The sequence below is a fragment of the Corvus hawaiiensis genome, chromosome 10 (assembly GCF_020740725.1).
Source record: "Corvus hawaiiensis isolate bCorHaw1 chromosome 10, bCorHaw1.pri.cur, whole genome shotgun sequence".
In the NCBI taxonomy this organism is placed as follows: Eukaryota; Metazoa; Chordata; class Aves; order Passeriformes; family Corvidae; genus Corvus; species Corvus hawaiiensis.
Genome location: NC_063222.1, coordinates 2,247,102 through 2,263,410, shown reverse-complemented (window position 1 = coordinate 2,263,410; position 16,309 = coordinate 2,247,102). Strand labels below are relative to the sequence as shown.

Genomic DNA, 16,309 nt, shown 5'->3' with positions numbered 1-16,309 from the left:
GCCAAGGAAGGCAGGAGCCTCCCTTGGAATGGAAAATATGACACCCTTCCCTCTGAATTATTATAACGTGAAAATTTAGGAGCTTTCAGGCGAAGATATGGGAAAAGGAATAACAGTTCTTTACCAGTGTGTGTATGTATAACAAGGCAAGCAAACAACAACAATGGCAGTGACAACAAACAAGAGCAGCAAGCCCAGTGAACGGGCTCTTCCCGCTCCTGGAGCGCTTTCCCCTCGCTGCAGCTCCGCTCGCGGCCGCCAGGGGCGCTGGTGGCTCCCGGCCGGGCGGGGCGGCTGCGGGGATTCCCGCGCCGGCAGGGGGCGCTGTGCCGCGAGCTCAGGGACCTCACGTGGTCCGTGGCGGACGGGCTGGATGGTGACAATGGCTGCGGCAGGAACCGCGGAGCGGGGCCTGGAAGGGCAGGGCAGCCTCGCCCAGGATAGCAAGCAAGAGGTGGCAGAAACTCCGCAGCTATTGCTGGAACCACGGGGAGGCAGGGCTGCAACCGCAGGGCCTCCCAGGAGGGCAGGGGATGCAGAGCTACAGTGTAGCAAAAACTTGGAGCAGTGGGAAAAAAACCCAACCCGTGCGGCAGGGCAGCAGCAGCCTGGCTCTCAGCAGGGCAGGGAAAGGCTCCCTGGAGCGGAGGGGAAGAGGGCCCGGGATCCCGGGGTTTCTCACCTGAGGCACCCGAGCAGATGGTGGAGAGTCCCTCTTTTAGTGAAGGTAGACTGTTAAGAAGGTTCCAATGCAACGGCCGCTCTTACGAACAGAGCTGCACTCACGGTAGAAGAAAGGCAGCAGGAGACGGAATCCTGCAGTGGTGACCAATTCTCCCCACAGCCACCGCAGCCTCTCTCCCCTCCGAATGCTGAGAGCACAAGAGCTGGGGGCTGCATGCAACCCCGTTTTCCCAGTCCAAAGTTCACTGTATCTCTGCCCTCACGAGACACCTCAGCTAAAGGGAGTAGCCAGCTGCATCCCTCCCCTGAGCGGTGACAACTTCTTTTGTCTCTCTTAAGTGTCCAGTCATTATTGTCTCCTAGCGTATGGGGGAAAGCTCCTTAAGAGAAAAAAACCCCCAAAAAACCAAAAGGAGATCTGCTAAAACCCCAACATACGGGTGATCCAGTTTCTGTGCTACAACGTTGCAGCTGGAACAGCACAGTGAAACGTATTGGAGCACAAAAAAGAATGGGATACCAGTGCACTGTTGCAGAGGTCCACCTTGCCTGTAGCATACCCTTGCCTCTAGCATACCCCCAGGTGAAAACAGTCTTGCTGCAGGCAGATTCTTGCTTGTTTATGGCTACAGCTAGACTGAGTCTGGTCAGGTGGTGTGCACTTTTCCTACTGCAGTCCCATAAATGCATTTTAATCACATTATGCTACATCATGCTGGTTTTGGGTCTTTTTTCAGATCATGTGTCCCATTTCCAGAATTTGTAGGTGTGTCTGCTAAGCTGGCATATCCACAATTTCTTTTAACAGGATCATCATGACACTGTATTGGAGCTGCAACGCCAAAATGTGCTCACAGATAAGGTTCTTCTTATCCAGAAGGTGATGAGAGGATTGAAGGACAGGTCAGTCATCTTACAGGAGGGAATTCACTTTAGTTTAGAGTAGTTGATCTTTATGGTGCAGCGTGACACACTCTGTGCAGCATTTTTAGGTATGAAATGTATCGATCTATACCTTCCACCAGCCCTAAATTTCATGCTTGTCATGTAACAATGCACAGTGTATCTATGCAGATGTTGGACAAAGATTTGTTTTGGCTCAGTTTTTGTTATTTTCGTGATGTTTTTCAAAATGCAGGGCTGTGGCATGTATGAAAAGGAAGGTTTGAAAGGAGGACTTGCTCTTAATTATTTTTAGTAAACAGTAGACATCTGGAAAGCAGGAAATCCCCATGGAATGTATGCCCTTCTCAGAGCTACAAGAATTCTCTTACTTAGGATGGTTCTTTGACACAAGATGTTGAAAAGAATCAGATAGAAACTAACTAGTCCTTCTCTTTGCCAAAGAGACCTAATTCTTGCATTGTGTCTGCTTTAGTTTGAAATATCTTCAGAAATGCAATTTAGTCACTGTCAAATAAATGTTTGTCCTCATTAAATGCTTTGCATCATAATTTGTACTCATTGATCTTGTATCCCCTCAATCAGAACCATGATATAGAACTGAGTCTTGGTTTGGTTTAGAAATGCTCTTGACCATAGTGAAGGAAGAACTAAAAAATATGACACAAATGCCCCAAAACTTCCTTTGTTTTTCACACTCTGCTATCCAGAAGAGTATCCAAACCAAAAGCCTCAACTTGCTTTTACTTTTAAACCATCAGACCTACGTGCTGCTTTTTCAGCTGCAGCATGACAGCTTGTGCTTTGGGAGGTTCATCTTGCTCAGATGGGTTCCTTGTCCTGGCAGCAAAACACTGGGGAGCGAGAGGTTATTAGGTGGGGAAGTTAACTTATCCAGTCTTGATGTGAGAGGTTTTCAGTTCTTACAGAGCTCTCTGACCACAGCAATCAATTTGGTCTGCAGTTGCCATGCGTATTTTTGCAGCAAACAAGGCTGACATAAGACTGTGAACATCCCATAAAAGGAAAAAAAAGCCACCTTATTCTTTACTACTATCATAAGAAGCATCAGAGATAACCTACAGTTTGTCACCTCACATGTCTGTCTGCTTAGGAAGAAGTTCCTGAAACAGAGAAAGTCTGCTGTAGCCATTCAGTCAGCCTGGAGAGGCTACTGCTGCCGGAAGGAATTCAGAATGGTAAGGTGAAGGTGTATCAATTAATGTATATTTGTGTGTGTGTTTATATATTGTGCCCTGCCAGACTGAGTGAAGTATTAGAAATTAAGATATTCACAATTGAAGGGAGAAGAGACAAGATGACAGAGTGTAAAGGAGGATGTAAAGTCCAAGGAGGGCTCTGGGACCTCTCAGGGCTACCTGAACCTGTGACATTTCTGCTTTCTAGTGAAATAGGAACCCAACTCACCTTCAGCAGACCTTGCTCCAGAGGCCTAAGATATGAGTGGTCCCACACCTCTTACAGTCAGAAACCCAAGCATAGCCTTTGTGCATCACCACCATGCTATGAGCAAAGTGTCTTCTGCAACTGCTACAGGAAAACTGGGAATTTGTAAAAAATTAGCAGAAAAGTCATTATATCAATCTCACACTATTAAAAATTTTTCCAGGGGAGGTTCAGATTCAGATTAGATATTAGGAAAAAAATTTCACTGAAAGAGTGGTCAGGCACTGAAATAAGTTGTCCAGGGTGGTGGTGGAATCACCATCTCGGGATGTGTTGAAGAGGCATCTGAATGAGGCACCTGGGGATACGGTTTAAAGGTGGTTATGGTGGTGATGGGTTGACAGCTGGACAAGATAATCTTGAAGGTCTCTTCCAACCTTGATGATTCTGGGTGATTCTGTGTGAAAAATACTGGCTGGTCTTTCATAGATGGTGCATTTTCTGGGTGAGGAAAACTGGGGGCACTCACAGATTGTGTATTTGTGTGGGAGGGATTATTATTATTATTATTATTATTATTATTATTATTATTATTATATCTCATACATCCCATTTGAGATGGGCAGGAGGAGAAACTGCCAGTTTCAGTCAGAAACATTCTATATTCTGCATCAGTGATGCAATTCCTGTCTGATTGTTTGTTCATTTGTTTCCATTCACTTGGCTTCATTTCTGCTCTGTTCCTTCCCTTGTTATAATCCCAGGCTACCATTGTCACTTTCTGGAGCCACTCCCTAGAACAGACCCCCCAAATAACTCTATATACTAGTTTTCAAGGCCTATTACTGGTAGAAAACAAAGCATAAAGTGTAATATTACATTAGACACTTCCAGTGTCTAGAAACAGTTACTGAATTTTGTTGTCTTCTACTCATCCCAACTTACATCCCAACCTGTCTCGATGGTTTGGAACCATAATGACGCCTTCTTTCTGCACCACCCGCAGGTGCTGCTGGGCTTCGGGCGCCTGCAGGCCCTGTACCGCAGCCGGCAGCTGGCTCAGCAGTACGAGGCCACCCGGGCTCGGATCATCAGGTTCCAGGCCATGTGCCGCGGTTATCTGGTGCGCCAGAAGGTGGCGGAGCAGAGGAAAGCCGTGCGTGTCATACAGGCATACGCAAGGGGCATGTTTGCTCGCCAAACCTACCGGAGGATAAAGGGGCAGGTAATGCTCACAGATACCTTGTGAACACATTGTTTCTATGAAATTCCAATAGAGATTTTATGACCAGCAAGTGTTGCCTTAACATAGCATTGGGTGTGGATATTCATTTTGGGGTATTTTATTTTGAACTTTTGCCAAGTACAAAAGCAGTGTGTGTTAAGCAGACTGATCTTGTTTACATTTGTTTTATGTGATCATTATCATGGATCAAAACTTCACTGACACAGTTGCAGTGGCTTTGACAGAAGGGAGAAAGGATAAGATCTGTGTGTATCAGCCAGTCCTGCAAAGGGAGATCAATTTCTACAGCAGGGCCTGATAGTGGCACTCAGGGATCCATTCAGAAGGGAATCCCAATGCAGTGTGTCTTGGTAGGTGCTACCAGCCCTTGGCAGTCCAAAGCACATGGGAGGCATCTCCCTGATTTCCTTTCTCTACTAATGCTGTACAAACAGGACAAAGCCAGTTTGCAGATTTCTGCCTGTGGCCTGTTCCCTAAAATGCCAAATCTAGAACTAAGCTTCTGTTGTGACAAAGTCCTGTTGGGACCAGTTTGGACAACAGTTTGGCAGAAGGGAGTTGGCTCAGCAGTTGTAAAAACAGTCACAGAATAGTCCTGTTGTCCACAGAACAAGTTGAAAGCCAGGAATATCCACTTGGAAGAAGAGAAATATCCAAAAGCAAGGGAAGAAGCTGTTAGGTTACAAAAGGTAGATATGCTGGTGGAGGAACACTGGCCAGTGTTGCCCAGCTCACACCTGAGGACTTGCTCAAACCTCTGAGCACTGCTGTATTTAAAAAAAGAGAAGACATAGTTGTAAACCTATTTGTAATGATGCTTTGAAAATAGAACAAGGCAAACACATACACATTTCTGATTGCAGCATAAGCTGGCACTTTAGCCAAATATGCCAGTGCTATTACAAGTCTCCTGACACAAAACATTTTAAAATTTTAAATATCGTGGGGTTTTCTGCTGTTAGCAATTCTGTGTTTTTCCTGTATTATCTCTTGTTGATAAAATTCTTGAATAATTCCACATTATTATCAATAGGCCAACAGTCCATAAAGACAGCTGTAAGAGCAGGGCCCTGCTGCTGACGTGCCAGGTCTTTGTGACTGACAAGCAACATTTAACTTCCCGTTTCAACACTGTACTGGCAGAGCTGGACCTCACTGTCACACACCTTTGTAAAAGTGTTTCATCTTCATACCCCTTCACTCTAGCAGAATGATGTTCATTCATGATGTTCATGTTTAAGTCATGCCTAACCTATTTCTGTGTTTAAAGGAACACCTGCCAGCTCAGGAGAGAGAGGAGGCAGAAGCAAGACAAAGGAGGAACGTGCTTGCCAATAAACCAACAAATCACGATGTTATCAGCGACCAAGAAATGGTGGACAAAATTTTTGGGTTTTTACCGTCTATGATTGGAGGCCAAGAAGGACAGGCTCCTCTGGGTTTTGAGGTACAGAGCTGCAGACTGGTAACAGGTCATGCTTTTCCTTGTGTAAGCCAATTGACTGTTGCAATTCCATCAGTGGTCAGTTCTGTTTACTGTACTTCTGTACAGTGAAAGAATCCCCCAAATTAGTTATCCAGTCACTGAGGCATCTCTTGCAGAGGTCAGTTCCCAAAAGTTTTTGGTCACATGAAGTTTAGGGACTATATAGCTTCAGACTGCACATTTGTTTCTTTGGCCCAGCAAAACAGTGCCATCTTCTGCATTTTGGCACCAACCTCATGCTCTGCTGACAGTGCTCTCAGTGATTTTCTCCCTGAAACAAGCTGAAAGTTCATGACCCAAGTTATATCATGTTCTTGAAAGTAAAATTTGGGATATACTTGTCCTGATAGCTGCGGAGGTTGGAATTCTGTAGGAAGAGGTGTGCAGAATAGAATTGTATGGATTAGTACAGGATGTGAACAATAACACCTGGATTTTCTAGCAGCAATATTCTTGCTGAGGACCAAGATGGGAAGACCATATGGAATGGATGCATCTCAGAAGGACAAGCTCTGAGTCAAAATGATCTGTTGGTAGCAGCTGTAAATGGCTTTGGGGTTAGCTGGAAAGGCAAATTCTGGAAGACCGGTGGCCAAGGGAAAAAAAAAAAAAGCAAAATTAAACATAAGAACATCAGAGTTCAGTAAAAGAAAATATGCTTCTTCCTCATGTTCTGCACAGGACTTGGAAACAAAGCTTAACAAGCTGGAGGAAGTGGACCTGGACATGGTTCCCATGAGTGTGGAGCTAGAAGAGGAAGCAGATGGTTTGGAAGAGTACACCTTCCCCAAGTTTGCTGCTACTTATTTTCAGGGGTCTTCTACACATACACATATCCGGAGACAGCTGCGGCACCCACTGCTCTACCATGATGACAAGGACAATGTCCTGGTATCTTGCTCCTTGTTGTTGTTGTTGAACCTGCTCTCTCCACAGCCCTGGCTTTTCAGGTCCCCTCATCCTTGGGTCCTGGCTCTGGCACAGCCCTGGGAACAAGAGACTCCAGAGCCAAGGAGATAGTCCCGAGCCTTTGTATTGAAAGTAGCAGTTCTCATCAGCATTTTTTGGCACTTTGCATGCAGGCACTTCACACAATCACCTGCCCAACACAGGATCTCTGGTCACCTTTGGTCTTGCCCAAAGAGAGAACTCGGAGGTGTGTTTTGACTTCTCCAGACATCCTTTGGGGGCAAAAATGGACTGGAGAGAAAAAGCGTGAGAGCTTACCCATCTCTCTGCTCTTGCTAGGGTTGCTTGATCTGTGAGATAGGACAGAAGGGGGAGGGCCAGGCCTCCAATATCCTGTTGAACCAGAGGGGGATTGAGGAGGGTGTTTTCTTTGATTCTAAGCATCCTGGCAGAAGGGAGGACCCCATGCATCAAGAACTTTACTATTACTTGGCTTTCTAGTTCTGGGCATGAGGGGTCCTGGCAGACTCCACTCCACTGCTCATCAGGTGAGCAAATGCAGAGTGCAGTGGAGCCAAGGCTTCTCCACCTCCCTCCAGCCACAGCACACCTCCAAGGTGCCAGTAAAGGGAATGGTGAGGGTTCAGCAATCACAGAAGAAATCTGACCTTCCCACCAGAGCTGTACCCTCTTCCTTTAGCAGGAAAGTGCTGTGTGTTGCTGTCATGTGGTTTGGTATGAAACCAAACTCTTCATGTAAGTAGCCAGAGGAAATGGGAATTTTAACAATTTGGACTGGGTAAAGGAAGAAAATGCTCTTAATCTAAACAGGCAGAAATGGCATGAAGCCATCGGTTTTGTTGGCACTGTTTGACTATGCTTTCTGCTACTATAGGCTTCTCTAGTTGTGTGGGTGATCATCCTGAGGTTCATGGGGGATCTGCCAGAGCCAGCAATGTTTGCCAAGAATACCACGACCAAGAGCAGCTCTGTGATGACACAGATATATGACACACTTGGCAGGAAAAACCAGGTCCAGCTGAGGAATGACAGCCCAAATATGGTGAGAGAAGCAGGCTATGTTTCATTTCATTCAAAGTTTTCATTTGCTTTCCTTGGTTTCTGTGCTGTCCTACCAAGAGTGAGAAAAGCAATGAAACTCTTTCATGCTACTGTACTTGAAATGTCACAAGTGCAAAAGGGCACCAGTCAGTCCTGGCAGGACACTCAGCTCCTTCTGGCAGGAGAGGACAAAACAAAAACATCTTCACTTGAGCATCTTTCTGTCCTTAATGAATCATTCTTGCTGTGCAATAAACTGATTTTCTATAATGGTAATGTGTATTGCAGAGAGAAGGCAGAAGGGATAACAGGATTTCTAAGGGAATTTCATCCCTGAAACTGAAACGGTCATCCAAGCTGACAGGGAAGGTAAGAGGTGGAAATAAATTGCCTTCCTTTCTTCTTGCCTGCAGTCCTGTCTTCACCTTCTGGCAGATGTTATGTGAGCAACCTCCCAGCTGAGAACTTGTTCCCCTGCCAAGCCAGGACAGCCCCGTGTGGGACACCTGGTGCAGTGTTCTTCGGAAACAATCCCCATGTGCACTGATGTCATCTGTTCTCTGGCAGAGAACATAGGGAGAAATTTATTACTGAGAATTGTTGGCATTACAGAAGAGCTTGCCCAGCAGCCTGAGCAGACTGAGAACCATGTGCTTAGGGCTGTACAGGACAGTACAAGAAAGTTCTCCTAGCCAGTGATAGTGCTGTAACAGCACGTTTAATGAGTTACCTTGAGAGGGAAGGGGGCAATATGGCCTGGTTCTCCTGCACTGAGCAGGAAGAGTTTTAGCCAGAAAGATAGAGAAGGAATGTCTCTCATTTCTGGGAGAGCTGCCTGCTAAGAGGGAGATTTCTAGACCACTCTGGGGTTCCACTCTGTTTCTTTCAGGTGACAGACCAGCTGCGAAGTGGAGAAGAGGCTTTCCAAGAGGATACCTCAATCTCTCAGAGACCTATGTCCAACCTAGAAAAAGTACACTTCATTATTGGCAATGCAATTCTGCGTCCTGCCATCAGGTAGGAAATGTATACCTCCTTCCTAGGGCCAGGTGCCCATTACATCGAGGAAATCCATCATCCTTTTTCCACAGTCCTGGAGAATGACTCCCTTACTGCCTTTTCTGGTATTTTCATGTTGCACTTTAGGCCAGCTGCCTCCATGTATGGCTTTCTGAATACCCCACAGGTATGGAAAGGGGCAGAGCTCAGGGCTGTGACTTAATAACACTTGAAGATGGAGCACAGCCCTTGAATGAGGGAAAAGAGTCACTCAGAGGAGTAAGAAATACGGAGTTAATGGATGAGAGGTTTGCCAATAGCCTCTTGCTGAGCACTCAAGCAATTGTCCTCACATCGGAGATGGTCGAAGGTCTGGATTGCTGAGTGTATCAGACACTAAGGAGAAATCCTGACCACAAGCAGTGTGAGGCTGGACCTTAGGCCAAGCATGGTGTGAGGATAAGACAGAAGCTCGTTGATTCTGACCTGATCCCATGAATCCTCTCCTTTGTTTTATCCTAAGCACTTTTCTGTAACAAAGCCCACAGACACAGGCCGTGCCTTGACCCCAGTCATGGGCTGCATTCCTCTCTCCACAGTCACTTTATTTCAGTCAAGACACTCCCTAAAGCAGATTCTCAGCCAGCAAAAATTGCATTCAATCCATATATCATAATAACCACAGGCTAAGTACCTATTCCCTTAGTCTGTGTTTCATCGTATGTCCTATCAGGGAACAAAAAACTCATGAAACTTATGTCCTCTTACATCAGATTTGACAAATGTGTGTTCCAAGAGTCTAGAAAAAATTAAGACGATTTTTTAATAGCAGTTTTCTTTGTATGCAGATTTTTGCATCTGTTTCCCTTAGGTCCTTGTTTCATTTTCAGAAGCTTACTCTGAAGTGTTCTATTCTCCATTTCTGTACCAGGATTCACTCCAAGTTTGTATATAAAGATAAATAAAATATATAAATATTTTAAATATATAAATTTATATATTTATATATTTATAAATATATATATATAAAATTAAGCAGGGTGTCCCCCATCCTTATCCCCAAATTCACCTACAAGCAGACAGACAAGAGCCATGAGCTACAAGCCACATGCTGAAGAGAGCTCAGAGCAAGTTACACATCCAGATTCTTGGACAGCAATGCCATTTCACAGCTGCATGACCCAGCAGTTGTTTCTCCTCCACAGTCCCCTGCTTGTCGCAGGAGTTAATCCAGCATGGGAACTGCACTTGAGCTGCTCGAGTAAGAAGGGGTGGCAAAAGACCCTAAGCATGCCCGGAGCCTTTTCCATAACAAACCTATTTCCTGTGGTGCATTAAAGGTGCTATCCAAGCTATTGTGTTTAAACCTAGCTCAGATCTACTTCATCATGCTGCAATCCTGCCAAGCTTGCAGTTGAAATGTAGCCAAAGACAGTTCGGACAGTGAATCTGTTGTTCTCACGTTTCATTACAGAGATGAGATTTATTGCCAAATTTGCAAACAACTCACCGAAAACAACAACAGGAGCAGCTATGCTCGTGGCTGGATCCTTCTGTCACTTTGCCTTGGCTGCTTTCCTCCTTCAGACACGTTTGTGAAGGTACACTGCTAACCTTTCCTACAATAGCTCACACGCCTCAGCTGAGCTGGTGTCTTGTGTATTTTGATGCTTTGATGCTGACAGCCACATAAAATGTTTGGCTTCCTATTACCGCAGGCCTGGTTCCTACGGTATATCACCGTGTCACCGTGTTCCGCAGCTATAGGGAGGAGGAGGAGGAGAAGATCCAGCAGGCAGGAATTGTGCAGCAAGATTGATTTATTTAATTATTTTACAAACTCTTTTATAGACTTTTTCCTTCATAGTCTAATTGGACAAGGGACCAGCCACCCCTTGGGGGTGATTGGCCAAAATCCTAAAACATCCATTATCAAAATATTTTCTACTATACCATAAACAAAACTTTCCAAGGTTGCAGGTGGCTTGGTTGTTTACATTCCCTGCTACCTCTTCTGTGAGAGAGAAAAGTCTCTCACGGACTTAGAAAAATAACAAGAAGATCTTCACTAACAGCATTTTTGTACCTACAATTCCCCCTTTTTGTTTTATAAGATAACAACCCTACTATTAATCCTAAATAGAAATCTACATCAGTTATTAATTCTAAAAATGTCCTTAAGGCTTTAACTATCTGACTCCATAACAAGAAATTCAAAATTCAGTCTCTGCTTGTGGAAGGACCATCCCAGTCTCTGCTTGTAGAAGGACCATCTGCCTGATGGTTGACATCCTGGTCATCATCGGAAGAGTCATTAGGCTGATGATCTACATTCTGGTCGCCATTTGGATGGTTGGCGTTCTGGTCATCATTTGGAGGTTGCCTGTTCTGCCTCTGGTGCCGCAGGTCAGGGCGAACGCATTTTGAAGGTAGCCACTGTACTCCAGTATCTGTGGAAACGCAAGCATACCCACGACCCCAAACGATAAGCTCATGTGGGCCTTCCCATTGGTTAGTGAGTAAATTCCGTACCCAGACTTTTGCCCGGGGCAGCTGTCTGTCGCCTGCAGACTGCAATGAGAGAAAATGATTCAGAATAACAGGATTATTTGAATTTTGTGGTACTGTAAGGTGATTAATTGTATACAAAGCTTTTGCTAGTCGGCTCTGTGGGGTTTCTCCATGCATTCCCCTTTTCTGTTTGTCCAAAACACGCTTCAAGGTACCATGAGCGCGTTCGACAATGGCTTGGCCAGTAGGAGAATGTGGGATACCAAAGGTATGGTCTACACCCCATAGGTGTAAAAACTGCCGCGTCTTCTCCGAGGCGTAGGCAGGACCATTATCGGTTTTCACAGAAGCTGGCACGCCCAGGACTGAGAAAGCCAATTTCCAATGGGCAATGACATCACGGCCCTTCTCTCCAGTGTGAGCAGTAGCCCACAGAGCCGAGGAGAAAGTGTCAATAGACACGTGCACATATTTCAGCCGACCAAATTCTGGGATGTGAGTTACATCCGTTTGCCAAATCTGCAAGGCTTTTAGCCCTCTGGGGTTTACCCCCGCTGGCAAAGGCGCAGCGAGTCCGTGACAGTCAGCACAAGCGCTGACAATGTCGCGCGCCTCGGTTGGCGTTAAATGGAACTGCTTCTGCAGGGTATGTGCACTTTGATGGAAGAAACCGTGCGATGCCTTGGCTTGTGCAATTTTGTCAGGCTGAGGCCCTACCCACGCAGGGTTGGCCAGCATGTCAGCCCTGGCATTGCCTTCTGTTAGAAACCCTGGTAAATTGGTGTGGCTTCGAATGTGCAGAATGTAATACGGATGCACTCGAGCCTGAATCGCAGACCACAAGGTTTGCAACAGTGAAAACAGAGCCGCATTGTTCACCTCCTTCAGAAGTGAACAATCTAAGCGTTGAGTTATATCTGCTACATAAGCAGAGTCAGTAACCAAATTCAAAGGTTCCTGTGAGAATCGCTGAAAAGCCATGGTAACAGCCCTTAATTCAACTAACTGAGCAGAGCCTGACTCGTGTTCCTTCAGCACCTGCCATTCCGATCCCTCCTTCCAGGTAACAATGGCTTTCCCAGTTTTCCCTGAACCATCCGTAAAGACGGTGGGTCCTTGCACCGGCACTCGGCTATTTCTCGGCCGCAAGGAAAGTACGGTCGATTTTGCCAGCTGCAGTAATTTATGGCTGGGCAGATGGTAAGTGATCTGCCCTGAAAAGTTTTGCAGCGCGCTTTGCAAAGGAGCACTATGGATGAGGCTCCACTCAAAGTATTCCTTTGAGATCGGAATGACAATTACTGCAGGATCCGCAGCCATCAGTTGCAAACACCGTTGACGGCATTTGATTATCAGAGAAGCGACCAATTCAAACACTGTGGTCACCGTCCTTTTTGGTTGGTGAGGCAAAAAGACCCATTCTAGGATATGCAAAGGATCAGGCCATTGTGCATTCCACTGGCCAATGATACCTGTAGGATGGAGGTCTGGAATAGTAATGTAAACAGTGATAGCAATGGAGGGATCCACTCGATAAACCTGACGAGCGGAAACAGCCCGTTGGACCTCCTGCAGCGCTTGCCGCGCTTCCGGAGTAAACTCCCGAGGTGAATTCAGACCAGGGTCCCCTTTTAATGTATTAAAAAGAGGGGAAAGTTGCTTTGCAGTTAGACCTAAATAAGGTCGTAACCAATTGATGACACCCAACAGCTTTTGAGCATCATTCAAGGTTTTAATCGAATCCGGGAATTGCACCTCTTGGCGTTGGATAATTTGGTCCAAAATTTTCACTCCTAAATATTTCCAAGGAGGATGCTGTTGAACTTTCTCCGGAGCTACCTCTAATCCATAGGCATGCAGAGCAGCGAGCAGCTGAGGCTGTATTCTCAGCTGCTCGTCCCGTGTGGACGCTGCCACCAGGATATCATCCATGTAGTGGTAGCAGCGTGCATCAGGAAACTGCTTGCGAACTCCGGCTAAAGCTTGGGCGACATACCACTGACAGATAATTGGGCTGTTCCTCATCCCTTGAGGGAGGACCTTCCATTGGTATCTCTTAGCAGGTTCAGCATTGTTAATGGCAGGCACAGTAAAGGCAAATTTTGGTTTGTCATCAGGATGCAAAGGAATTGTGAAAAAACAATCCTTTAAATCAATGATCAGGATGTCCCACCCCGTAGGAATCATGGTGGGAGAGGGCATGCCAGGCTGCAATGCCCCCATACCTTCCATTACTGCATTAACTTTCCGGAGGTCCTGCAATAACCTCCATTTCCCTGATTTCTTCTTAATTACGAAAACAGGAGTGTTCCAGCGGCTAGTAGAAGGTTCAAGGTGCCCCTGTTGCAACTGTTCCTGAACCAGCTGATGAAGGGCGTCTAACTTCTCTTTTGGTAGGGGCCACTGCGGCTCAAAGACTGGTGTGTCAGTCAACCACCGCAAAGGCAGTGTAGGATGCTGTGCGCCCTTACACACAGTGACCCCTGCTAAAAATTTGTCCCAATCCGTACACCCCAAGCTGCCAACACATCCCGCCCCCAAAGGTTAAGGGAAGTGGTAGCAACATAAGGCCTGATTGTAGCTGTGTGCCCCTCTGAGTCCTTCACCACCACAGGCCGTTCGCTTAGATAGCTCTGTGTGGATCCTCCTAATCCTGCGATGGCCGATCCCACCGGGGCTAAAGGCCATGAGGGAGGCCACGCAGAGAAGGAGATGATAGTTACATCAGCACCCGTATCAATCAAACCTCGAAGCTGAATCCGGGGCAGACGGGCGTTCGGCAGGATCAGGGTACATGTCATCTGTGGCCTTTGGTCAGAGATGTCTGCAGTCCAGAAGGCCTGCGGAAGTCCCGTAGATCCACTGCCGTTATCTTCGTGTGTTTGTTGCTCTATCCTGGGGACACAAGACTTAAAAGGCACCAATTGAGCAAGGCAGGTCTTTTCAGGAATAGTTACAGGGGGTTTTTGCGTGGAGACCATAGCGCAAATCTGACCTTTAAAGTCAGCATCAATAACTCCTGAGTGCACTAAGATTCCTTGATGGGCAACATCAGGTTTTCCCACCAGCATCGCACTGGATCCCTGGGCTAAGGGTCCATATGCATCCAAGGGAACCTTATAAATACCGCTAGAGTCTAAGACGACTGCGGCTGCGGTGTGGACGTCAAACCCGTCTGATCCGTGGGTGCCGTCTGATCCCTGGGTGCCGTCTGATCCCTGGGTGCTGTCTCTAGGGTGGCTGGGTAGGCCTGTGCCTGTACCTGTGCCACTCCCTGGGGGAGCGACTGCATCGGAGAGCAATTCCCCCTCCTTGCACCCCGGCGGAAGTTTCCCGACAAAGGCTGACCATTGGCATGAGTCCGGGATCTACAGTAGCCCGTGCAATGCCCTGGCCTGCCACACCTTTTGCACTGGGGGATTGGTGTGTTCTCTTTTTGGCTAGGCTTAGGCCGCTTCCGTTTCTTCACCTGTTTTGGTTGCTTTGGTTCACGACCAGAAGATGCGCGAACAGGCTGCAGGAACGCAGCCAAAGCAGACCTTCTCTGGCTCCCAGATCCCACCTTAGCGCAGGCTTCGACCATGTCTGTTACCTCAGGATCCCCTGGTAAGGCATCTATGATTTTTCTGCACTCCTCGTTTGTGTTATCTCTCACTAACTGCCTTAACAACAACTGTCTTAACCCGTCATCCTCAACCTGCTTCTCGAGAGAAGCAGCGACTTTCTCTACAAAAGAGAGGAATGACTCTGATTTCCCTTGAACTATTTCAGTATATCGCTTTCTGGGTGCTGACAACTCTATGGTTTTCAACAGGGCAGCCATGCCGACCTGTTGTGCTTGCTGCAGGATGCTAGAGGGCAAGTTACCCTGTAGACTGGGATCAGAGAAGGGACCAGTCCCCATCAAAGCATCCACTCCTGTTGTCTGTCTAGGATCGGCAGCAGGGAGCTGCAAATTCGCTAATGCAGTCTTGCCGGCCAGCTTTCTCCAGGTTGTTTCAAAAACTGTAAATTGTACAGGTTGAAATAGAATTTGACCTAAGTGTCTGATATCAAATGGAGAAAGCAAATCTGTATTTATCACCCTTATTATTTGCATAACCTCAGCAGAACCTAGCCCATATTGTGCCACCTTGGATTGGAGGTCCTGGGCAACTTTCCAAGCAATTACCTCATGCTTGTCATGCTCTCCTGAATCTGGGAGAGCCTTATACACTGGGAAAGCTCGGATCTCTTTTGGGGAACCAGTACCATCCTGAACTTCGGGCACAGCCTGCGGATGGAGTGTAACAGCTCCCCGGTTACCCCCTGAATCCTCAGATCTATTTGGCATTCCAAGGATTTCTAATAACCTCCAGTCACCCTCCCCCAACGCTTGCATCTTAAGAGACTCTAGGAAGCGATTATGATGTGTCGGACGCACTATTACCGTGCAGTCCGGAAAGGTCCAGGGGCGAGACCGGCGCAGCCTTTTTCTTCGCCGCGCGGCTACAGCCGCCTGACGACCTGAGGCCAGAACCTCATCTGCCTCACTGCCTGACGAGGAATCATCAGGCAAAGGCAACTTTGGGGTGCTGGGAGGGAACAGAAATGTACGGGGAGGTGAGGCACTTTGGCTAAGTTCGCCAGAGCCAGAACAGACAGGACAGACTGCAGCTGGCTGTGCGGCTGTTTTTACAGCAGTTTCTTTACGGGAGGCCGTCTCGGCCAGATCCGACCGAGCCGGCACTGAAGCTGCAGCCGACTCTGGAGCTACGGCTGTGCCCGGCGCCGCGGCCGGCGCCGCGCTCGTCTCCCGCACAGCAGCCGCGTTCGGCGCGGTTGCCGCTTCCGCCGCTGTTTCGCGCTCCCCGGGCACACTCGGCGCCGCCGTCTCTGGCCCGCGCTCTGCGGGCGCGCCTGGCGCCGCTGCCGGTCCGTTCTCTGCGGGCGCTCCCGGCGCCGCCGCTTCTGCCCGCCGCTCAGCAGCCGCCGCCGCTTCCGCGTTTTCCCGCGGCAGCGCTGTTCCCGGTTTCGCCGCCGGCTGCGCCGTTTCTCGGCTCGGATCTGCGTCTCCCGCTTCTGGCGGGGGGGCCGCGGGCGGCGCGGACGGCACGGCCGGC

General features: G+C 47.6%; 1 protein-coding gene across 2 annotated transcripts in view; it reads left to right on the top strand.

Annotated features, from left to right (window-relative positions):
* Nucleotides 1-16,309, top strand: part of MYO7B (myosin VIIB) — a 60,332-nt gene that overhangs the window by 21,682 nt on the left and 22,341 nt on the right. For both annotated transcript variants that reach the window (XM_048313787.1, XM_048313786.1), the window contains 9 exons: nucleotides 1,493-1,587; nucleotides 2,702-2,786; nucleotides 4,001-4,219; nucleotides 5,511-5,687; nucleotides 6,408-6,617; nucleotides 7,531-7,698; nucleotides 7,986-8,066; nucleotides 8,587-8,714; nucleotides 10,171-10,297. In XM_048313787.1, coding sequence (XP_048169744.1) covers nucleotides 1,493-1,587; nucleotides 2,702-2,786; nucleotides 4,001-4,219; nucleotides 5,511-5,687; nucleotides 6,408-6,617; nucleotides 7,531-7,698; nucleotides 7,986-8,066; nucleotides 8,587-8,714; nucleotides 10,171-10,297 — 1,290 coding nt within the window. The remainder of the gene's footprint in view (nucleotides 1-1,492; nucleotides 1,588-2,701; nucleotides 2,787-4,000; nucleotides 4,220-5,510; nucleotides 5,688-6,407; nucleotides 6,618-7,530; nucleotides 7,699-7,985; nucleotides 8,067-8,586; nucleotides 8,715-10,170; nucleotides 10,298-16,309) is intronic.